General features: G+C 49.7%; 1 protein-coding gene across 3 annotated transcripts in view; it reads right to left on the minus strand.

Moving 5' to 3' along the window:
- The window catches only part of phrf1 (PHD and ring finger domains 1), a 202,877-nt gene that overhangs the window by 49,570 nt on the left and 138,253 nt on the right, over positions 1-15,054 (minus strand). For all 3 annotated transcript variants that reach the window (XM_072466131.1, XM_072466132.1, XM_072466133.1), the window contains exons 10-12: positions 2,951-3,084; positions 2,679-2,866; positions 1,692-1,823 (exon numbers count right to left, since the gene is read on the minus strand). In XM_072466131.1, coding sequence (XP_072322232.1) covers positions 1,692-1,823; positions 2,679-2,866; positions 2,951-3,084 — 454 coding nt within the window. The remainder of the gene's footprint in view (positions 1-1,691; positions 1,824-2,678; positions 2,867-2,950; positions 3,085-15,054) is intronic.

Genomic DNA, 15,054 nt, shown 5'->3' on the forward strand with positions numbered 1-15,054 from the left:
ACTCATCGGGACAAATGCAAGAATGCCAAATGATGAGAAATCACAACAATTTATACTAAAAAAGAAAAGAGTGTTGATTGGATTGCATTCGTGTGCTAATAGCTACCCAACCAATTTATGATAAGAAGTTGAGTTCATAACATGGCTCATTTATACTTGTTGAATCGACTTACATTCATATGGAAAAAGGAATATGTTCAAGCCTGCTGGAATTTTTGAATTACCCAGGAGTCTGGGAAGCCTATAGTTCCCTGTTGCTTTCTCCATGGCAACGTCTTGGCTAGAGTCCCAAGCAATCAACACCGTTTTCTCCATGAGTAGAAATCATTGTGGTTGTTTGAAATTTCTCATCTTAATAGAACCATTAGCCATGGCGCTGAGGACTTTGATAGCTCGGGAAGGAATAGTTACAGGAGGGGTGGAGCATAGGGATTCGCTGACAATTTGCTGTTATAAACTAAGGATCCGGAGGCTTCAGCCATAAGCTAAATATAGGAAAGAGCGAATACTTGGTGGTTGGGGTGGAGCGTGGGGCTTGGTGGGCTGCCATTCCGGCTAGTAGGAAGTCATTTTGGTATTTGGGGATCCAGATAGCAAGGGACTAGAGAAAACGTTGGACGTGAACTACACAAATTGGGTAGAGAAGGTCACGGCGGATGTGAAGTTAGGGGTTGGAAGGAAAAGGGGTTGGAGAAGGTTGGAGATTTGTTTTTCGAGGGGCGGTTCACTAGCTTGGAGGAATGCTGATGGGTTCCGGATGCGTAGTTGGGTCAAAAGGACTTTCCAGCCTTCCCGGTGAAGCAGCCTTCTACCTTGCCCGAGCGGATTTTATCCTGCTCAGGGTCAGAGGCGGCCAGTACGTCAGGCATATACCAGCGGATAGTGGGGGAGGGGATGTGCTCGGTTGAGGGTGTGAAGGCAAAGGGGGCAGAGGAGCTGGGGCTGATCTTGGAAGAGGAGGTATGGAGCGAGGCACTGAGGAGGGTGGATGCAACCTCGTCCTGTGCGAGGGCGAGTCTCATTCAGCTAAAGGTAGTGCTTCGAGCACACCTTACGAAAGCTAGAATGAGTCAGTTTTTTGATGGGGTGGTGGATAGATGTGATTGGTGTTCGAGGGGGACGGTGCACATGTTCTGGTCATTCTCAAGGCTGGTGGGCTTCTGTAGGTCCTTTTTTGATACTATGTCAGCAATCCTGGACATTGGGTTGGAGCCTTGCCCACCAGTGGTGATTTGTGAGGTTTCGACGGAGCTCCAGACGGGGGTGGGGACAGACGCCCTGGCCTTTACCTCAGGGGACAGGGGCAGTTTAGCGGTGAGGTTTTAATGTCATAAGGGAAAGTGGGGGGGGGGTTGTACTGTTTCGTTGTAAATCTGCGTTATTGTATGCTTTGTACAAAAATTGTTTAAAATTATAATAAAAATATTTCCAAAAAACCAAGAAATTTCTCATTCTTGTATTTGTCCTGATGATTGCAAGAGCTTCGGCAACATGTCTGTCTTTTCAGCAGTATTCAGAAAGAAAACAATTAGAAACAGCAAACAAAGATAATGCTCAACAAACTGCCATACTTTGGGAGGTTTGCCTGGAGTTGAAGGGGAAGATAAGACAGGTTTTTAAAACATTTCTATTCTTCTATTCTGAACAACCCTTTAACGAATCTCCAACCACAGTAACAAGGCATTTCCTACCTTGAGATTTTTGCAGAGATGGGTCGGGCTACTGGTCGGTGAGACCGCAGAGCAGAGCGGGAAAGAATTCTTCTCTTGTTGCTGAGGGGGGACCTGGGACTTGAAGTTTCCCTGTCGAAAGGGTCAGCATCACTAAAAAAAAAAACACGTTTTTCTACATTAATTAATTTTTTCATGAAGCCCAAAACATTGGTAATTTTACATTTCAAATGATATCCAAATCATACAGCCTCTTTAATGTAAAGGGAAGCCCTCAGCAGCTTTAAGTAAAACATTCTACACTCCCCCAGCCCCCTCCTCACCTGAGCTGTTCCCCTTTCAACACGATCACGGCTAACCTGCCTCAATTCCATTTTCCTGCTTGCTCCCCATATCCCTTGAGTTCCTAATTCACCAAAAATCTGTCTATCTCAGTCATTCTTTCTTTTTTTTTAAATTTAGAGTACCCAATTCATTTTTCCAATTAAGGGGCAATTTAACGTGGCCAATCCACCTAGCCTGTATATCTTTGGGTTGGGGGTGAGAAACCCACGCAAACACGGGGAGAATGTGCAAACTCCACACGGACAGTGATCCAGAGCCGGGATAGAACCTGGGACCTCGGCGCCATGAGGCAGCAGGGCTAACCCACTGCGCCATCCTGCTGCCCTCTATCTCAGTCTTAAGCATACCCAACAAAGGAGCAGCAACAACTCCTCTGGAGCAGGCAACCATGTAGCAGCACACTCATCTGCAAAATCCTCCTTCCATACACATATCTGTGGTCTCATCATCATCTGTGGTCTCATCCCCCCTCATCGCTTCATCTTCCTGAGAAAGAATCCAAGCTCTTAAATCCTTTGTGCATGGCCTCCTGAATATCCCCAAACTTCCTGGGCTCTATTTACAAAGGCAGAGCCTTGACCTGTCCTGGCAGTGCTTTTGAAAACGTTTGTTATCAAAACTCCAAGAAGCATCTAAGAAGATTCAAACCAATGGAAAACTAACCTGTCAAATGGATCCAAGTCATTTGGATCACCATATACAGATAATGAAGCTGCTCCAATATCTGTTCGCATAGTCCTCAGGGAAGGTTCCAGTGGCCTGTACACAGAAGGAACTGAAATCCCATTTACGGGCTTACCAAGGCCAAGGTTCTTTGCGATGCGTGAACGTGTAGTGACACTCGGTTTAATCTATTTAAAAATGCAAAAATGTTACTCGATATTGAACTGAAAGCACAGAACTACAGTACAGGTCAGCAGCAATGTTGCTCTCACCGCCTTCTTCTTTCCCTTCCTTCTCTTCACTTTTCTCCTACGTCTCCTTGTAGGCTTTCCGCTGGCCTTAACCCCAGATCCCAGGCTGGTTTTGCTGAAAAGTTTCTTTGTTCCAACTCTTTTTCTCTTTTTACCTGGAGAGCCCCAAGTAAGAACATATCATAAGTACACTCAGCTGGCAAGACTGGCTACTACAAGACTAGAAATTACAGTCTTTACACCAATTTCCATTCTATGGCATAGAAATGCAGAGTTAGGCACACTTAAAATAAATTATTTCATAGCCATCTCCTGCTCGCTAGCACAGTCCACTGCCTCCTAATCCCATCCACCCTCCCCCACCACCTTCCTAGGTTATGGACATTAATCTTTCCACATAACTCATCGACATCCCTGAGCTTCACTGGTTAGTAGCGGGGTAGACAAAATGCTTTGGTGAAATCTGTAGCCATCTCAGATGGCCACCTGCAAAGGGCCAAGGGAATTATGGCCAACCCAGGCCTCAGACAGACCCAGAGCTTGTGTGTGTATTTGCAACCCAGATAGCTAGATGCGATCGAAATCCCCGCTCGGTTACATTCTAATGGCCCATTTCCCCAGAACAAAAGAACTGTACTTAGGTAACCGATACAGATACAGACTAATTGGCGCCACTCCCTTTACTCAGGGAGCCCAAACAGCCACGGTCAATGACCGCTAAGGACACGCCCAGCCATCAAGGCACCCGCCTCAGAGATGGGGTTGGAGATGGAGATGGGTGGTCTGCATTGTGGGCCTCCCCCCTTTTGTTGCTGGTACCTGGAGTAGAGAACAGAAAGATTTGGAGAATGCCTAAGTGGTTCCTTAATTAAAGCTCTGCGTTATTATGTGGGAACAGTTGACAATTGCAGATGGCAGGGTGCCTCACTGGCTTCCTGGGGGAATCCTATTTCGCCCTCAGCACAGGCACAGCGCTGTTTCTTCCCGGCTATCTCTGCGCCCTGTTCCTCATACGGAATAAGGACTTGAATGTCTGGAATGCTGTCGCCGGTCTTGGACCACTCCTCCTTAGTGTGGGCATTTCTGTATTGCAGGAAGCCAAAAGGATTGATTGTTATCCCAATGGTGGAATGAGCAGTTCAGGAGTATGAATGCCAATGGCGGCTGTTGAGTCCTCCCCAGTAAGTGATTAACAAACAGGATGTCCTGCATCTGACAGAAGATTGAAAGAGTGAAGTGGCTGCTACACATCCAGTTCACATCACATCTGCTGCTGAGTCCAGCAACTCAAACTCCTGCCTGAAACCTCTGTGCACTTGTACATTTAGACTACGTGCTGAGTGTCATTTTGCAGCGAGCTGATCCTGGATGATTGCAGCAGGACATTCTTCTTCCGCGACTGCTGGGCGTTTCTTTGTAGGGTCCAACGGGTGCTAACCTCTTCTGCGACCTCTGCCCAGGTTGGTGTGGTCAGACTGAAAGTCTCATGCTGCCATGCTAAGGAAACAGGACCTCCCACCTTTCCTGGACAGCCTGGAGGAGGATTCGCTGACACCAGGCTGCACGTCGTCTGGCCTCGGACATTCTCCTTGGTAGAGTAGTGAAGGACAGCAGGATTGAAGCTCCTGATCTGCAATGAATGAATGGCTGTCCGGTGGCCTTTAAATATAATGCCTGAGACTTGCGATTGCGGCGATGACCAGCTAAGTCGCACGTTTCGGCACCTCCCGTTTTAACGGACTTTTGGGCTCTTATCGGGAGCCCCAACGGAAATTTTTCACGGCTAAGCCCAGTGTGAGGCGACAAAGGAAGGAGTCCCCCCGGGTGTGGATGGAAAGAAGCGATAGTAGTGGCCAGATTGTGGAGGATCCTCTGGAGCAGCGGCAGAGAAGAGAAGGGAGAAGCAAGATGGCGGCCGAGAGAGCCCAGATGGTAAAGCAGGAGTTCCTCCGGCGATGTGTGGAGGAGCTCAAGAAGGAGGTGCTGGCACCGATGTTGCTGGCGATTGAGGGATTGAAGGAGACGCAAAAGACTCAGGCGATGGAGCTCCGTGGAGTGAAGGCAAAGGCAGCCGAGAATGAAGACGAGATACAGGGCTTGGTGGTGAAGACGGAGACGCACGAGGCACTACATAAGAGGTGCACAGAAAGGCTGGAAGCCCTGGAAAATAGCTCGAGGAGGAAGAATTTAAGGATTTTGGGACTTCCCGAAGGGACAGAGGGAGCGGATGTTGGGGCGTATGTGAGTACGATGCTCCATACTTTAATGGGAGCTGAGGCCCAACGGGCCCCCTGGAAGTGGAGGGAGCATACCGGGTCCTCGTGAGAAGAGCAAAGGCAGGGGAAATACCGCGAGCAATAGTGGTGAGATTCCACCGCTACAAGGACAGGGAGGTGGTCCTGAGATGGGCTAAGAAGACACGGAGTAGCAGATGGGAGAACGCGGTGATCCGCGTGTACCAAGATTGGAGTGCGGAGGTGGCGAGAAGGAGGGCGAGTTTCAATCTGGCCAAGGCGGTGCTCCACAGGAAGAAAGTGAAATTTGGAATGTTGCAGCCGGCGAGACTGTGGGTTACACACCGGGGCAAACACCACTACTTCGAGACGGCAGAGGAGGCGTGGACATTTATTCAAGAAGAGAAGTTGTACTAGATTTGAGGAATGGATGTTTGGAAAGAAGAAGCGAGGTGGTGGCAAGGAATTGTAAAGGGGGGAGAGGGGGAGGGCCTGTCTGTAAAAATGTTAGACGGGAGAATTTTTTCTCCAACCCCCCCCCCCCCCCAAAGGGGGGGGGGACACGACGGAATGTGGGCGCCGGTGGGGAAGGGGACAGGGAAGGGGCGAGGGAGCTGCGCCATTAGGGGCGGGGCCGAGAAGGAAGCGTGGGCTTTGTTCCCGCGCTATGGAAACTGTGGCGGGAAAAGTGGGCGCAGGAAGGAAGGGGACCTCACACGCAGGGAGGCCAAGGGTAAACGGGGGAAGCCGAGGTCAGTCAGAGTTTGCTGACTCCCGGAAGCAATATGGGGGGAGCAATCAAGCTAGAAGGGAATCTAGCGGGGGGGGGGGGGGGGGGATTAACTGGGTTGCTGCTGCTGAGGGGAAGGGGGAGCTGATACGGGATGGGATAGTCGGGACAGGAGGGCGCCGTCTGGGGGACAAAGGGGAGCATGGGACCCGGATGAGGAGCTGGTTTAAAAAAGGGGATGGCTAGTCGACGATGGGGGGGGGGGGTAAAGAGCCCCCCAACCCGGTTGATCACGTGGAACGTGAGAGGGTTGAAAGGGCCGATTAAGAGGGCAAGGGTATTTGCGCACCTAAAGAGACTGAAGGCGGATGTGGTTATGCTTCAGGAGACGCACTTGAAATTGGCGGGTCAGGTCAGATTAAGGAAAGGATGGGTGGGACAGGTATTCCACTCAGGCTTAGATGCGAAAAATAGAGGGGTGGCAATACTGGTGGGGAAACGGGTATCGTTTGAGGCTAAGACCATAGTGGTGGACAGTGGGGGCAGGTACGTGATGGTGAGTGGCAGATTGCAAGGTGAGGCGGTGGTGCTGGTGAACGTATATGCCCCGAACTGGGATGACGCGGGTTTTATGAAGCGTTTGTTGGGGCGCATCCCGGACCTAGAGATGGGAAATTTGGTAATGGGGGGGGAGACTTCAACACGGTGCTGGACCCAGGGCTGTACCGGTCCAGATCTAGGACCGGGAGGAGGCCGGCAGCGGCCAAGGTGCTTAAGGGGTTTATGGAGCAGATGGGAGGAGTAGATCCCTGGAGATTTGCTAGACCAAGGAGTAAAGAGTTTTCCTTCTTCTCCCACGTCCATAAAGTGTACTCTCGGATAGACTTTTTTGTCCTGGGAAGGGCGCTGATCCCGAACGTGGCAGGAACGGAATATTCGGCTATAGCCGTTTCAGATCACGCCCCACATTGGGTGGATCTAGATCTAGGAGAGGAGAAGGAGCAGCGTCCACTTTGGAGATTAGACATGGGACTGTTGGCGGATGAGGGGGTATGTGGAAGGGTGAGGGGATGTATTGAAAGATACCTAGAGGTCAATGATGATGGAGAGGTCCAGGTGGGAGTAGTATGGGAGGCGCTGAAGGCGGTGGTTAGGGGGGAGCTGATTTCCATAAGGGCCCACAAGGGGAAAGAAGAGGGTAAAGAAAGGGAGAGACTGATTGGGGAGATTCTGAGGGTGGATAGGCAATATGCGGAGGCCCCGGATGAAGGGCTATACAGGGAAAGACGGAGTCCACACACGGACTTTGACCTGCTGACCACGGGTAAGGCGGAGACGCAGTGGAGGAAGGCACAGGGAATACAATACGAATATGGGGAAAAGGCGAGCCAACTGCTGGCCCAACAACTTAGGAAGAGGGGGGCGGCGAGAGAGATCGGAGGAGTCAGGGACGGGGATGGAAGGATGGAACAGAGGGCGGAGAGGGTGAACGGGGTGTTTAAGTCATTTTATGAGAGGCTGTATAAGTCCTAACCCCCGGAGGGGAAAGAGGGAATGATACATTTTCTGGACCAGTTGGAGTTCCCGAGGGTTGAGGAGCAGGAGGTGACAGGACTGGGAGCGCAGATTGAGGTGCAGGAGGTGGTAAAAGGAATCGGGAACATGCAGGTAGGAAAGGCCCCGGGACCAGATGGGTTCCCGGTGGAATTTTACAGGAAATATGTGGACCTACTGGCCCCACTCCTGGCGAGAACCTTCAATGAGGCTAAGGAAAGGGGAACACTACCCCCGGCGATGTCAGAGGCGACGATATCGTTGATCCTGAAACGAGACAAAGACCCGCTGCAGTGCGGGTCATACAGGCCCATCTGCCTCCTAAATGTAGATGCCAAGTTACTGGCCAAAGTGATGGTGACCAGGATAGAGGACTGTGTCCCAGGGGTGGTACATGGCGACCAGACAGGGTTTGTTAAAGGGAGGCAATTGAATGCCAATATACGAAGGTTGCTGGGGGTGATGATGTTGCCCCCACCGGAGGGGGAGGCGGAGATAGTGGTGGCGATGGATGCAGAGAAGGCATTCGATAGAGTGGAGTGGGATTACCTGTGGGAGGTACTGAAGAGATTTGGATTTGGAGAGGGGTTCATCAGATGGGTTCAGCTCCTGTACGGGGCCCCGTTGGCAAGCGTGGTTACAAACAGGCAACGATCCGACTATTTCCGATTACATAGGGGCACAAGACAGGGGTGCCCCCTGTCTCCGTTACTGTTCGCGTTGGCAATTGAGCCATTGGCCATAGCGCTGAGGGGCTCTAAGAAGTGGAGAGGGGTGCTTAGAGGAGGAGAGGAACATCGGGTGTCATTATATGCGGATGATTTGCTGCTATATGTGGCGGACCCAGTGGAGGGGATGCCCGAGATAATGCAGACACTCGGGGAGTTTGGAGAGTTCTCGGGATACAAATTGAATATGGGAAAGAGTGAACTATTTGTGATGCACCCCGGGGAACAGGGCAGGGGAATAGACGATCTGCCGCTGAGGAGAGTAGCAAGGGACTTCCGATATCTAGGGATCCAGCTGGCCAGGAACTGGGGAACCTTGCATAAACTTAACTTGACACGACTGGTAGAGCAGATGGAGGAGGACTTTAAGAGGTGGGACATGGTGCCCCTGTCATTGGCGGGTAGGATGCAGGCGGTTAAAATGGTGGTCCTCCCGAGGTTTCTTTTTGTGTTTCAGTGCCTCCCCATACTGATTACAAAGGCCTTTTTCAAGAAGGTGGATAGGAGTATTATGAGCTTTGTGTGGGCTGGAAAGACCCCAAGGGTAAAGAGGGGGTTCCTGCAGCGCAGTAGGGATAGAGGGGGACTGGCACTGCCGAGTCTGAGTGATTATTATTGGGCCGCTAACGTGTCTATGATATGTAAGTGGATGAGGGAAGAAGAAGGAGCGGCATGGAAAAGGCTGGAGATGGCGTCCTGTAGGGGAACTAGTTTAAAAGCACTGGCGACGGTGCAGTTACCGTTCTCTCCGAAGAAATACACCACAAACCCAGTGGTGGTGGCGACTTTGAAGATTTGGGGGCAGTGGAGACGACATAGGGGAGTGACGGGTGCCTCGATGTGGTCCCCGATAAGGAACAATCACAGGTTCGTCCCGGGAAGGATAGATGGGGGATTTCAATCTTGGCAGCGAGCAGGAATTGTGAAGCTGAAGGACTTGTTCTTGGACGGGACGTTCGCGAGTCTGGGAGCACTGGTAGGAAAATACGAGTTGCCACCTGGGAATGCATTCCGATATATGCAAGTGAGGGCATTTGCGAGGCAACAGGTGAGGGAATTTCCGCAGCTCCCGGCGCAAGGGATCCAGGACAGAGTGATTTCGGGGGCATGGGTTGGTGATGGTAAAGTGTCCGATATATACAGGGAAATGAGAGACGAGGGGGAGACGATGGTAGAGGAGCTGAAGGGTAAATGGGAGGAGGAGCTGGGGGAAGAGATTGAGGAGGGGCTGTGGGCAGATGCCCTAAGTAGGGTAAATTCCTCGTCCTCGTGTGCCAGGCTCAGCCTGATCCAATTCAAGGTTCTACACAGGGCGCATATGACGGGAGCAAGGCTGAGTAGATTTTTTGGAGTGAAGGATAGGTGCGGGAGGTGCGCGGGAAGCCCGGCGAACCACACCCACATGTTCTGGTCATGTCCGGTATTGCATGGGTTCTGGGTGGGTGTGGCAAGAGTGTTTTCAAAGGTGGTGGGGGTCTGGGTCGAACCAAGCTGGGGGTTGGCTATATTTGGGGTTGCAGAAGAGCCAGGAGTGCAGGAGGCGAGAGAGGCCGATGTTTTGGCCTTTGCGTCCCTAGTAGCCCGGCGAAGGATTCTACTTATGTGGAAAGAAGCTAAACCCCCGGGCGTGGAGGCCTGGATAAACGACATGGCAGGGTTTATAAAATTGGAGCGAATAAAGTACGCACTAAGAGGTTCGGCTCAGGGGTTCACCAGGCGGTGGCAACCGTTCCTCGACTATCTCGCAGAGTGATAAGGGAAAACAGGAAAGACAGCAGCAGCAACCCAGGGGGGAGGGTGCATTCGGGTTTTTGGGGGTTTTTGTTTTGTTACATGCTAGTTGGTTATATTTATTTTTTCAGTGTTACTATTTCTTTTTTTTTCTTGTTTCTTTGTTTACGGCACTTGCTGTTAGTTAATGTATTATTTAAATAACGGTCAATGTACATTTTGTTACAAAGTTGTAAAAATGGAAAATTCTTTTTGATCGTAAAACTTTAATAAAATATATATATATTAAAAAAAACATATAATGCCTGCACCTTCAACCCCATGAGACAATGGGATGGGGACTTCCTCTCCGCCTCTGCCAGGAGGTTCACCGAATGCATAGGCAATGAGCTGAATAGCGCAAAATCTCGCGAGACGTCGCAATCTGGCCCCGCCCACAATGGGCAGGACCCAGTCTCGAATAGTTCAACGAGTTTAGAAACCCACTTAGCCGTGCTGATGCCGGATGGAATGGCCATCCGCCATCTATCAATCTTGTTGAGGAGACCTCAACCGAGCGTCGTTCAGCACTGATCCCCACAAACGGGACCAATCAAAGGCAGTGATCGAAGCCTGTCGAATTACTGGGTCCAAGTTAAGGACCGCCCCAAAGAGTGCGAAATACCAGGGGGATAAAAGACACAGCCATGTGCTCGGTCTCTCTTGGATCCGGCCTATGCCAACCCAAGTGCAGCATAACGACCAGACAGACAAGTTCAAGACCAATGATCGCTACCAGACGGATGAGCCTAGTAGAAACAGAGCAACTTCTTCCACCCAGCCACGCAAGATCCGGACAAAGGCCTTGTTCATCTGCCTAGAACCGCTTGCCCTGAAGTTAAGTATAGGTTATTGTTGTTGTTAGGTGTAGTTTAACTTGTAGTATTTTGTGTTGCATGTCGAAGTAATCCTTGTGTGTAAATAAACCATCTTTGAACTTGAACTGACTAACTGGTTGTGTGGTCCTTTGATCGATATCCGGTAAAGCCTTGTGGTGGTATCATTTGATACCTGGCGACACTAAAGAGCATCATTATTAATTGGCAACATTAATTGGCGACTCTGGTGCCGATTGGCAACATTATTGGCGACTCTGGTGGGACTCGAATTAGAAGTGATTTTGTGGCTCCTAGAGAACCCACAAACTTTGAAATCCAATTGCGTGAGAGAGAAAGAACCACAAGTGCAAGCCCATAGCGACCAAATCACCGAATTTCGGAAGTGTGTACTCACCTGCATGCGTACTATCAGGGATATAAGGTAAACTCGTTAGAATGTGTCAAAACTATCGAGGGAATTGAGAACCGGAAAATAGTTTAGGCCATACCCGCAGTTCAAATCGCCGCCTTATCCCCCTGTCCCAAATTAAAGGTAGAGAAAGAGAAATCAAAGTAATGCAAGAGAAATTAACAATAGGAAACAGAGATTAACGGTAGGAAACTAGAGATTAAAAGTAGAGCAAGAGAGATTAGAAGCAATGGACACAAAAGCGATGGAACATTTAATGAACCAACAAGAACCCGATGTCGCAGCGACCAACAGAGCAGAGCAGTTCTCCATATGGGAAGAAGAGTTGAGGAAGTACTTAAAGGGGAAAGGATGGCCCCTTTGGTCCGATTTTTGTTCAAATGAAGAATCAGGTCCAGGAAGCATAGGACAAACTTGGTGAGACAACCGAACCGAGGTGCATAAGAGAAATGCAGCGAAAGTGCGAAAGCCGATGGCAATAGTGTCGTGTTTGGCACAGTTGCGAGGCACAGAGGAGGTCATGAGGACACTCCGCAGGCAGCTAGTTGAGAAAGAGAAGAATGAGGGAAACAATAGTGAAAGTGAAAAGATTATTGAGCAACTCCGTGTTGGCAGCTAAAGATAAAGAGATGGCTGATGTCAAACGGGCACACCAATCTTGTTTAGTTCACCTTAGCAGCTTTCAGATCCAGTACGATAAAGCCTACCAAGATACACAGCGCACAGTCTTGGTACGAGAAGAGACAGAACAGCAGGTAGCACAGTTAACGAGTCAATGCGCGGATTTAAAGGCAGCTTTACGAGCGCTCCATAGCTCCACTACAGAACAAAGTCAGAGCACAGTAGACCACGCGAAATGTAGACAATAAATAGAGAAGTTGCAGTCACTGCTTTCAGTGCAAAATGGATTTAGATATACCTTTGAACAAAATATAGATGAGGAACGTGCCCCCAATTGGCAAGAACTAAATGAAACCGCCCAGAGAAAATCACAATAGAGCCCCCCCATGCCCCGAAAAGGAAAGTACCCGCACCACCGACTGCATACCCCCATGAATCCGGTCACCACACAGCGCAAGTCATCGGATCGTGAGGAGCCCGATTGCGTTTACACCACCCCATTATCCATCACCCAACTGAGAGATGCCTGCGCTAAAATTGATCCATTCGAACCCACCGCAGACCGCATAATTTCTTTGCGAGATTATGCCAGCAAAAGGTTATGTACGGTCTAGACGAAAGGGAGGAAGTTAAACTTATAGTAATGAGCCTTGACCAGTCAGTCAGCTCAGCTTTGCCAGAACCCCAGAATGTAGGAGGAGGAACCCTACAGGAGATGAAAACGGCCATTTTAGATGCGATCGGGTACAACAAGGAAGACTCTGTAGAAGGTTTAAACCGCTGTAGGCAAAAGAAGGGAGAGCATCCGGCCGCATTTGCAGGTCGCCTTTGGATCCATTTTAAGGCAGTATTTGGGGATTTGAACCGCGCACACTTAAATGAGGATGACACCACTAAATGGTCCCACACTTTAGTCCCCCACGCCACAGAAGCAGGTCAAAAGGCTTGTGTAAATTACGACCCCGCAGACCACACACATATGAAGTTTGGGTTTTAAAGAGACTCTCCAGAGCTTGGGAACAATCCCTACACAGGAAGGCAGATCAGGAACAGGTAGAAGCAAATATGCACCCAGTCAGGTCTAACCAGGACCCATCATGGATAAATGAGGGTAGACATGAAGGACAACACCCCACAGCACAGGCACCACGAGATTGCTATAATTGTGGACACATGGGACATTACGCCCGCGAATGCCGACAAAACTCCCCGAACCAGCAACACCACCAACAACCAGGCCCTCCACCTAGGAACAATGTTAGGCCCATACATAGTGTTAGCAACCATTCAGATAATTCAGCAATCAACACCACAGATTGACAGGGTTCGGACTCCCCAACTTGGGTCTGGGACACACTCTGGGACAAATCAGGCAGACCAGTAGTCACAGGCACAGTCCGGGGACATCCAGTAGAATTTCTTTGGGACGCAGGAGGGTCCGGCACCACTTTAAACTCCTCCACAATGTTCCAGCGTGACAAATGACCCACCACAGACACCATCACCCTTAGTGGATTTACCGGACCCATACAGCAGGGATACATCACAGCCCCCGTAGATATTCAGATAGGAACCATAAGCACCAAGCAGCCCGTTGTTTTAGTCGACTTGCCCCAAACAGCCGAGCACATTCTAGGGATCGGTTTTATGAGCTCCCACAACCTTTCCTTTGATCCCATGAATAGATGTGTATGGAAAATGGCCAAAACAGTGAGAGCCCCCGCTACGCTCACAGTAGGGACTTTGAACATAGGATCTGCTCAGTAGGAGACTATTGGTTTGATCCGCAAACAATTAGTACAGACTAGACAATTAGAGAGGTCCTCAGAAAACATAAACCTTCCTTCACCCAACACAAACACGATTGTGGGAAGATCCCAGGAATGGTCACAATTTCAGGTCCCGATCCTAAGCCACAGAAGCAAAATGGTTTACCACAGCAAGCTGAGGGTGAGATTTCAAAAGTCATCAATAGCTTATTAGATCAAGGAGTAATTCGGCCGGTGGCCTCAACAAATAATGCTCCAATTTGGCCCGTAAGAAAACCCAATGGTTCTTGGCGACTGACAATCGACTACCGAGAACTTAACAAGGTCACCCCTTTTGCAGCCCCCACCGTTGCCACGAGTCCCGAGACCATGTTCAAGCAGGGAGTACAGGCAAAGTACTTCACAGTGCTGGACATCAGCAATGGCTTTTGGTCTATCCCGCTAGAAAAGACCTGTCAATATAAGTTCGCGTTCACATTTCAAGGACATGCCTCCCGCAAGGATTCCACAACTCCCCCTCCATTTTCCACCGACAATTGGCCAACGGACTTGCCAAATTCTCCCGCCCCGAATGCCTTATACAATAGGTGGATGACTTACTCCTACAGATGGACACAAAGGAAGAGCATGTAAAGCTTCTTTTGGAATTTCTAGGTCTTTTGCAATACATTGGATGTAAGGTCAACCCCAAAAAAGCCCAGATCTTAAAAGAAAAGGTCCTTTATTTAGGCACCATTATCACCCACGGCAAGAGAGAGATCGAACAGAAGCGAATTGAGTCAATAGTTAAATTGCCCCTGCCCCACAATGTCACTGCACTCCAGTCATTCTTAGGATTAGTTGGATATTGTAGGAACCATATAGATGATTTTGCCACAAAAGCAGCCCCACTCGGGGAGCTCCTTCAAAAGAACGCCCCATGGGAATGGCTTCCTCAGCACACAGGCACCATCGATGAATTAGGCACAGCCCCCGCTTTGCAAGTTCCAGACCCACACTCTCCCTGTGCCATAGAAGTAGCGACCACCGACCGAACCCTATCAGCAGTACTCCTACAGGAAAGACATGACCGCTTAGGACCCGTAGCCTATGCCTCACGAATTTTGGATTCTGTAGAGCAAGGATTTTCAGCCTGCGAACGGCACTTGCTTGCAGTCTTTTGGGCAGTGCAGTATTTTGCATACATCACAGGCCTTAACCCAGTAACGATTTTAACCGAGCACACCCCAACGCAGCTATTGTTAGATGGTAGGTTAAAGGACGGTTCAGTCAGCCAGATCAGAGCAGCTCGCTGGACACTGTTGTTACGAGAAAGGGACATTACAGTCAAACGTACAAAGACCCATACATTTCTAGCAGATAACCTTCAGTATGCAGGGACCCCACATGAGTGCCAGATCATAGCAGCCCAACACCACACAGGACCCTTTATTCCGAAGTCATTGCACACATGAGCAGGCAGTAAAACACA

The sequence above is a fragment of the Scyliorhinus torazame genome, chromosome 10 (genome assembly GCF_047496885.1).
Source record: "Scyliorhinus torazame isolate Kashiwa2021f chromosome 10, sScyTor2.1, whole genome shotgun sequence".
Taxonomy (NCBI): Eukaryota; Metazoa; Chordata; class Chondrichthyes; order Carcharhiniformes; family Scyliorhinidae; genus Scyliorhinus; species Scyliorhinus torazame.